General features: G+C 35.6%; 1 protein-coding gene across 1 annotated transcript in view; it reads left to right on the forward strand.

Moving 5' to 3' along the window:
- The window catches only part of LOC143410788 (transport and Golgi organization protein 1 homolog), a 38,106-nt gene extending 28,977 nt beyond the window's left edge, over positions 1–9,129 (forward strand). Inside the window, exons 18-26 of the mRNA XM_076871508.2 lie at positions 2,759–2,860; positions 3,708–3,768; positions 3,883–3,918; positions 3,995–4,062; positions 4,174–4,274; positions 4,458–4,595; positions 5,538–5,614; positions 7,218–7,380; positions 8,391–9,129. Coding sequence (XP_076727623.1) covers positions 2,759–2,860; positions 3,708–3,768; positions 3,883–3,918; positions 3,995–4,062; positions 4,174–4,274; positions 4,458–4,595; positions 5,538–5,614; positions 7,218–7,380; positions 8,391–8,704 — 1,060 coding nt within the window. The 3' untranslated portion in view covers positions 8,705–9,129. The remainder of the gene's footprint in view (positions 1–2,758; positions 2,861–3,707; positions 3,769–3,882; positions 3,919–3,994; positions 4,063–4,173; positions 4,275–4,457; positions 4,596–5,537; positions 5,615–7,217; positions 7,381–8,390) is intronic.
- Positions 9,130–9,815: the final 686 nt, after the last annotated feature.

Below are 9,815 nucleotides of genomic sequence, written 5' to 3' on the forward strand. Positions count from 1 at the left end.
TTAGCAATTTAAAAATATCCAATTAATTACCATCTGTTTTAAATTTTTTCTTTAAAGAGTCCATTATCATTGTTGTTTGGTCTTATCCCTCTTCTAGTTTCTGTAGTCCTTTCTCTTTTTTTTAACAGTTGTATTGGGAAGTGCCTAGGTGTAGTTTTCCCCACCCCACCCACTTTTCCTCTTGCAGTTATGTTGCTTGGGATGAATTTTCGAGTCTTTTTCTAAATGTTGATTTTACCTCATTCTCTCTTCTGATTATAATAATGCATATTAGAATTTGATTTCCCCTGCCTCCTACATTCTGGATTTACTTCTTCTGGATATTTTCTTCTGACCTGTCTTAAAAGTGCTAGGATTTATTTTACTTCCCAAATCTGCTGCTAAAATCATTCATTGAGTTTAGGATTTTAAAAAATTCAGGGTTTAAAATATTATTTTAGTTGTAGATGGACACAATATATTATTTTTTATAGGGTTTTTTTAAGAGAGAGAGAAAGAGAATTTTAATATTTATTTTTTAGTTTTTGGCAGACACAACATCTTTGTTTGCATGGGGTGCTGAGGATTGAACCCGGACCGCATGCATGCCAGGCGAGCACGCTACCGCTTGAACCACATCCCCAGCCCGACACAATATTTTATTTATTTTATGTGGTGTTGAGGACTGATCCCAGTGCCCCACACATGTGGGGCCTGTGCTTCACCACTGAGCCACAACCCCAGTCCTATTTCAGTACTACAGCTCAAACCCAGGACCTTGAGCCATGTGCTCTACTATTGAGCTACCTCCCCAGACTCCTTGCTCTTTCTCATAAGGGACTAGGGTCTTACTGCTTTCCAAGCTATCTTTAATCTCATAATTCTGCCTCTGCCTCCTGAGTATCTTCCACTGTAGGTAGGTTACCACACCCAACTATTTATTGGTTTTATAGTTTCTAATCCTTTGACAAAATTCATAATCTTTTTTTTTCCTCTTTTGTGGTGCTGGGGTTTGAACCCAGAGCCTTGTGCATGCAAGGCAGCACTCTACCAACTAAACTATATTCCCAGCCCTGAAATTCATATTCTTGACTTTACTTTTTTGACTATATAAAGCGCAGTGATTTTAAAACATGTGCGGATAACTCCATTAGCTGGTTTCCTTTTCTGTGGCATTTTTTCTCACAGAATTTTGTCTTAATGGAGTGCCTGGTCAGTTTTGATTGGCCAACATTGTTGTGATAATTATAGATGAAATTTGAGGACTAAGACGAAGTTATCTTCTTATAGAAAAGTGTTGAGGTTACTTGAGTAAGTTTGTCACTTTAAACTTAGTCAGCAATTAAGATAATTCAAAAATGACTTGTCTTTTCAATGTTTCAGTATTGTTCCTTTTGGATTTTTTGCCTGTTCATCACTTAAGTGTGCAGTACTTTCTAATCTAAACTCAAAGACTAGGGCTTTTATTAAGGGTCCCTTTATTGGTAGCCTCTTTTTTCCTCTAAGCCCAGGAATTTAATGAAGGCTTGGTTCAGACTCATATCTTTGTGTTATCTTTAATAGGAGAAAAGTACCTTAAAGTGCCAGCCTTACTTGTAATTCTGAGTTTCCTTTTTCTAATGGATCTTGGCCACATACGTATATCTTCACTGACTTTTTAGCTTGGATCCCTTCAAACACAATTTTATATTCTTATAAAGATGTTTTGATTGTTCTTAGTGCTCTCAGACTAACTCTTTGATAATTGGAAACAAAATTCTCTCTGTCCTTCAAGATTCAGTTTTCTCCATATTCTTTCTTAAGACAGTGGGGAAAATTATTATATTCCTTTAGGCATCATTTATACCTGAAACAGTGAGCTCTTTTATTCTTTAGCATCTTACAAGGTAACTAGTATATTATAGCCACTCATAAAATACTTGCTGAAGAATTAAATGAGAAGCTATATAAGAATATATAATCCCCTTTTTCTATTTGGTATCAGTAATCCTTTTTTACTGTAGTTCTGATTTATGGAAAATTAAGTTTCAAGTTAATTATCTTTTGAATTGGAACTATGGCTAAAGTAGTACAAGGATAGCAGAAAATAGTATTTTTTAAATCCTTAAATGTGGCTACCTTTGTGTCAGTAGATGAACATCTTGAGTTTCATGATCAGAGTTAAAACTTGTCAGTAGATAATACTCTGATAGTGGGTCAGTTTAGCTTCTTTTTCTGGTTAATAGACATTATCAAAACTCAGATTTGTCTTTTTGCTTAATTTACAATTCTTTTGAAATAGATATCTAAAGTGTGAAAAATGTTCTGTGGTTAATTGCATAGCTAAAAGATATATTCCAGAAGATTTTTTCTTTGACTGACTATATGTTTATTATGGTACCAGTCTTGGATTGAGAAAAGAGTTCCTCCATGACAAAGATATACTTAGTGTCCTACCCATGGCAGAAACGAGAAAAGAATTATCCCCTGCTTTATCCTAATATGTTTAATTATGTTAGGTTGATCAGTCCTGATCTTCCACATTGAAGTAAAGTGAGTTTTTATTATCTTACACACAGGAGACTTGCCCTTGGGGCACATGTTGTTTTCACATTTATTTTATTTACTGGTAAGTAGAGAATTAAGAGGAGAAGTTAGAAAATGTAAGTGATTTGCCAGAGTTTGATTTATGAAATTGCAGGTTTGAATTCCTATTTTATGTGCCTAAGCATTTTATAGAATTGTGGGAAGTGATATTCACAAAGAGAAACTTTTGATTTGATAACTGGTTTTATTTTAGGAAACAGAGTCAAGAAGAATGTGAGAGACTAGAAAAAGAGCAGCAGCTGTCAGCTGCAGATGAAAAGGTGGTTTCCGCTGTACAGGAAGTTAAAAATTACAAGTGAGTTCAGTTTCTAAAGGAGGGTGTCAGTGTCTAATGAATTAGTGTTAGCTTTCTTTTTAATCTTTTTTTTTTACATTATGTAGATAGAAGAAAATAGCATGGAAGTATAAATAACGAGAGGATATGAACACATTCAATTCACACAGGAGAAAAAATAAATTTCAACTTAACAAATGAAAAATGTTAACAAAAATTTACTTGTACCCAGTGGGCAAGACCTTAGGGAACTTGATCAATGCAAACAGTTCTGGGGGTTTTGTATGTTGTAGTAATTCTTTAAGAAATCAGTTTGCTGTGTGTTATATCAAGACCCACAGAAGTGTGGCATTTGATAGAACTTGGAAATCTTCTATGGATATAATTTGAAAAAAAGAAAAAGTTTTAAGGAGGAAGATATTTCTAGCAGAATTACTTGAGAACACACTGATGAACAGTTAAGGGAATTATAATTTATCAATTCAGAATCTCTAGCAATTAAATGATAAAGAAGTTATTAGTATTAGGTTTTTATTTTATTTATTTATTTTTGGTGCTTTACTACTAAGCTACATCCTTAGACCTTTTTTTTACTTTGAGACACAGGGTCTCAGTTGCATAGGTTCCCACTTAATTGCTGACACTGACCTCGAACTTGTGATCCTCCTGCCTCAGCTTCCCAATCATTGGGACTACTGGCATGTGGCATTGCACCTGGCCTGTAGTATTAGTTTTGATCACACTGGATTCATATAACTATAGAAATGTTTTTCTTATGTATGATAAAAGTCTTTAAAAGTATAGCTGATGGAATAAAGGGAAAATGGTCAGAATGTTTCAAATTTTATTCAATTGTTGTAATTCTTAGGCAGAGAATTGAAGAGATGGAAGAAGAATTACAGAAAACCGAGCGCTCATTTAAAAACCAGGTAGTAATTAATACTGTCCTGTAGTTGCAGAATTCTTTGATATCTAATACAGACAATTATAGGCTATAATAATGAATTCCTAAAAACATTTTTTTAATGTGTTGTCTTTTTCAGATTGCTATGCATGAGAAGAAAGCTCATGATAATTGGGTAAGATTTTTTTCCCCTTTTCTTTATTTTTTGCATAGCCTACCGCAACTGAATTTGAATATTTTCTCTTTAATAGCTCAAAGCTCGTTCTGCAGAAAGAGCTATAGCTGAAGAGAAAAGGGAAGCTGCTAATTTGAGACAGAAGTATGTGATTTTTGGTATCTTACTGTATGTTTTATAGTGTTTTAAGGTTATGCTAGATATTATCTATGATTGCTGTTTCATAATTCAGCCCATTCTTTCTCAATATTCAAGACTACTGGAAATGACCCAAAAGATGGCAATGCGGCAAGATGAACCTGTGATTGTAAAACCAATGCCAGGGAGACCAAATTTACAAAATCCTCCTCGGAGAGGTAGGGGGCACTTTGTAAAAGGAGCTATTTTATTTCTTGGTGCAGAATGTATGTAAATTACTTTTTATTTCTGTGTGTAATGGTTATGAAATAATCTGAATGATTTGCTAAAGCGGGAGGTGTGGGGGTTGGTGTCAGGGAGAAGGCTGCCTTAAAGTAGTAACACGGCATTGTTGTCTTTAGGTCCACTGAACCATAATGGCTCTTTTGGTCCATCCCCCGTGAGTGGTGGAGACTGTTCCCCTTCACTGACAGCAGAGCCAGCTGGGAGACCTCCTTCTTCTACTATTAATCAAAGAGATATGCCTAGAAATGGATTTGGTGAGCATTTACATGTTGCTTTATAGTAAACTACTTCAAGGTTTTGGTTTTTTTTCCCTTTTGAATATTCTAATGAAAACATAGAATTTGGGCCTGTACAATATATAGAAGATAATTTCTTACTTTATCTTAATGAATGTTTTCTGTAAAATCTGTTCTAGAATAGAAAACATTTTTTTTTCCTCGAGGTCCCTGTATTGTTTTTTTCTTTTAAATTTTACACTGTGAAGTGTAAACCTTTATCTTTAAATTAAATCTCTATGGTGTTCCTTTTCCAAATATTATAAAAGTAGCCTTAAACTTTATGTAGCATACATATTTCCAATATGAAATACTGAGTCTTATTTCCAATTCTAAATAGGACTGTAGTCTTGGTAAGATTGGAAGTCAGGTTATACAGACTAAAGAAAAGCCAACTTACACATACTTCAAGTCTGTAGCTTAAAGTTTAGGACCAGTACGTATTAATTTGCTGTTCTATCAACCCAAGGCAGTTCTTTATTTTACTTAAGTCTCTTCATAAATTGTGATTTATATATTGGGCAACCCATTTTTTTAAAATATTTTTAATTGTAGATGGTGTGGTGCTGAGAATCAAACCCAGTGCCTCACACATGCTAGGCAAACACTCTGCAACTGAGCTACAACCCCAACCCCTGAGCAACCCATTTTTAATGTTGCTTTCTAGTTATTGTTGAACCCTGACCTGTCCACCAGTGGTTTATTTCTTCTGAAAAATACATACAAGGGCTCTGATCTTTTTTCCCAAGGGTCAATGGATGGACCTTTACCTCGTACTCAATGGTCTTCTGAGGCATCTGGGAAACCCGTTGCCTCTGGTAAAGAGACCAAGTAATTTCAAAGAATCTGTAATTGTGGATGCAGGATTTTTATTCTCTTCATGTTAGAATAAGTCTGAATCCATTCTTTGATCTCTAACAGACCCAGGATGTGGTCCAGCTCACATGAACAGCAGCTCCAAAAGTTCTTCTCCAGCTAAGGTGACGGATGAGGGCAAGGTAAGTTCTGTAGTTACTGTGAATCACGTGGTCGTGCAGGAACATGTTGCTTTCCTACAGTACTTGCTCTTTGCTTTATCCTTCTTTGTGTTCTATTTGTACTATCCCATTTGTTTTTTAAAAAGCAAACTGTTCCCCAAGAACCTGAGACCCCCTCAGTTTCTACCATTACTTCTTTAACTGAGCATCCAGTTGGAGTAAGTACTTAGAGGTTGAGAACTGAATTGGGTTTTATTCTGTGCATTTCTGGGAAGGATATTCAGAGCATGACACTGATCTTGTTTGCTTTAAACTGCATGCAATATTGAGCTTACTTTTCTCCTTGGAAATGTGGCTTAAGTGTGTACAACTATAATGAACTACAGAATGTGAAAAGTTATCACTCTAACTTTATATGGTGTTTTGTGTTGAATGTTCTAAGGCAAAGTAAATTCATTATAAATTATATAATTCATCATTTTTATTTTTGTTTGGAAGAATGCTATTTAAGAATTCCTCCATTTGTGCAAACCCTATTTTGAGTGATTTGAATTAGATTGGTATCAGATTTTCTGAAAGTGAAATACTCTTTCAGTGCAACAATGATAATCTGAAATGACCTCTTGAGCCAGTCCCAAGCAATGGTCTCATTTGTTCACATAAGTGCATTCTCTTGTAACTGTGTTGCTATTATATCTGGTAGGTCTTCTGCAGCTCTATAATAAAATAAATTTTTAATTGTTTAGTTTCAAACTCACTACTCATAGGAAATGATAAATCAATATCTCAAATGGTGTACAGTAAAATGAAAGTAAATATTAAAGCCTTGTCTTCCTAATTTGTGTATATAGCATTGTGTTGGAAAATACTTCTCAAGTTCCAGTGTATACATATTCCAGGAATATACATTTCTGGAGAAATCTAAGGGCAGCTTAGATAAGACCCCCAAACCCCTTTGTAGTAGAAGATTTAAAAGAGAGCAAACACCCGTTGTTATAGAGGAGTAGAGGTGGGAAAAGCATGGCTTGGAGGCAAACCTGGGATTGAGACCCTTTAATATGTAGTGTGGCCTTCAACAAATTATCATAATCCATTTGCTTTTGTTCCCTCTTATTTAAAACAAGACAGTCTACTTAAAGATCTCAGAGGTTGAATAATTATGAAAGACTTACTGAAGATACTCTGAATAGTAGCTATTATTACATGGGTACAGAATGTATTTTTCATTTTATTCTGTTCATTCTTAATATGGAAGTAATGAGCTACTGTGATGAAAGGGAAGTGATGGGGAGGGGGGGGACTCCCTTTGAAATAGGTTGTAGTGAATACAGCATGACATACTGGTCAGAAGTCACCTCTGTTAATAACCTCTGCCAGTCCTCTTGCCTTTCCCTTTCCTGTGCAGATATAATCACTAACAAACTGCTCCCTCTTGTGGAATCCTTCTAACTTCTGTAAGCTGTCAGTGGGAATACACAGGAGGGGTGGGTAGAGTTTTGTTGCACTGATGGTGTTCTCTGGACAGGTGCCTGTTTTGGGTTTTTAGCTTTTATCGGTGTTGGTACTTTGTCTTAATACATAGGAATTTTAAAACTGTTAACTGCTTTCAAATCTTAAATTGCAGGTTAATATGGCTATGAAAGGGCCCCCTCCTTTCTCAGGGGTACCCTTCATGGGCCCCCCTATGGAACCCCCAATGGGACGGCCTCCACCACCTCCCTTTTGGTATGGACCGCCATTTCAGCTCGGTGGGCCTTTTGGGCCTCGGCCAATTCCTCCACCATTTGGTATGATGATCTGAACAGTAGTGATTGACTTATAAATCACATTCATCTTTCATTTCTATTGCTTGCTAAAACAGTTGGTTGCTATCTCAGGTCTTAACAATGAAAGGATACAACTGAGTACATTTTAACTTTTCCTCCAGTTTTCTGGGATATATGGGACACTACATAATCTTATACTGAGATAGGCAATAGCTATCTCATAGACAAGGATAAGGGGCTATATAGAGAAAAGCCACAAATATTACTTCTGCAGATGTTTGTTGAAAATATGTTGATATGCACTGCAATAGATGGAAAGGTGGATGAGACACATGCCATAACTTAAAATTTTGTCACAGATATGAAAATCCTATAACATAAAGTTTGTAATCACCCATAATGGAAGCATAAGCAGTAGGTTATAGAATATAGAAAAGGAAAAGTCAAACCCTCCTTACCTTGAGAAAAGTCAGAGGGAAGTGTTAAAGAGGAGGATTTAACAGTGACCTAATAAATGTTGCTGATTTAATTAGGTGGCTGTGGAAGGCCTTTTCCAGGGGGGCATGCACCTTGATTCTGATGGCATGTGTAAAGTCCATGCTGAAATACTTCATGAATTTTTAATGGATACAATAATAAATAGTGGGATTTCCTTTTATCAAAATTTCTTTGATGTAGTAAAGTTCTTATTTCATAATCTATCATCTTGTCATGGTAATATAATACTTCCAAATATAAATGGAGCTCTTTTGAGATAGAAATAATTCTGCAATTATATAGTAGGGAAAGAAAAAAAATAAGCCTGGAGCTAGGTAGAGCCATGTTTAAATCCTTAATATGTTGCTTCATGGCTGGTTGGCCAGGCTATAACCTAAACTTGTTCTATTTCAGTTTGCCTCATCTGGCAAGTCAGGATGTGCACCAGTTGATGTTCTAGGCTTGGGAGAAATTAAAGACTATATTAACATACTTGAAATCACCCAAGTTCAGAAATTTCTGGGTATTTACATCACTTCCTTTTTATTTTCCAGGTCCTTGTATGCGTCCACCAATAGGCTTCAGAGAATATGCACCAGGTGTTCCACCTGGACAATGGGATTTGCCTTTTGACCCTCGTGATTTTTTTCCAGGACCTGCACCATTTAGACCTTTAGGCTCATTTGGCCCAAGAGAGTACTTCATTCCTGGTGCCCCATTACCACCTCCAACTCATGGTCCCCAAGACTATGGGCCACCACCTGCTGCAAAAGACTTAATGTCTTCAGGCTTTAAAGATGAACCTCCACCTACACCCGATTCTCAGAGTAGTGAGGGCTGTTCACAGGCCTTAAAACAGGGCCCATAAAATTATCCTCTGACACTTAGTCAGAAAGTGGACTATGAACTATTCATTGTGTTGAAGGATTATTGGCTTGAAAATATAAAAGTTTATTTTAAATGCCTTATGTTTTTAGAATGAAGCTGCCTTGGCGCAGTATACATTTGGAGCCAAAATATTTTCCCCCTAAATATTCCCCACTTAAACTAGAGTATCCTTCCAACTTTAAAACGTGCAATAAGGAATACCTTTGTTTTAGTTAATGTAGCATATACAATTGCTAAATGATTTAGAATGTCATAATTATGGACATTTCCTGTGGAAATGCTTTAAGAACATGTATTTCCATTATCCTATTTTTAGTGTATTCCAGTTGATAACAGAGAAATGGTGTTTTATAACCTTGATTTTTCTCTTTAAATATCTGGTCACAGAGACTGTTACGCTAAAAATGTTTACTCAAAGATCATAAACTTCATTTTTCTTCTTGCTGAAGTTCTTTGTTGTAATAGTTCATAAAAAATTGTTTATTAATATTTCCCAAGTGTCTGTTGATTCATTGGATCGTCATGAGACTTTTTGCCATTGGGGAAGCATGTAAACTCACTCTCAGAACTGAAGATGGTGACTTGGCAGCATATTTCCTGTTGCTCACTGTTAAGGAGGCTGGCCCTTGGTCAACTGTGGACTTATACAGAGGAATTTCTTTTATTTGTGAGAAGTCTTATGGCTCTATTTTTGTAGCACATTCATGTACTTTTTTCTAACCACTGTCCATGTGAGAATGGTTTTCTGAAAATGAGTTTACATTAGTAGCAAGAGTTGTTTGGCCTGAAGTTCTACTGCTTTTGCCATTATTGCATTATAACAGTAAAATATAGGGTGGTATGTTGTGTCTATAAAAAGTAAGGAAATTAACCAACAATAAAAATTAATTTAAAATAAATAATAAGGAAATTTCTTAAAAAAAATGTACACACACACTCTTCTCTTTCCCATACCTTGCCACTGATTTTCAAGGAATATGATAAAAAAATTAGAAAAGTATAATCCTCTGAGAAAGAAACTCTAAGGCTTATAATGTCTTTAATCAGCAACTATGGGCTGAATTAAATTCTTTTTTTTTAACAGATACTCA

This window comes from Callospermophilus lateralis, chromosome 11 (assembly GCF_048772815.1).
Source record: "Callospermophilus lateralis isolate mCalLat2 chromosome 11, mCalLat2.hap1, whole genome shotgun sequence".
Lineage (NCBI taxonomy): Eukaryota > Metazoa > Chordata > Mammalia > Rodentia > Sciuridae > Callospermophilus > Callospermophilus lateralis.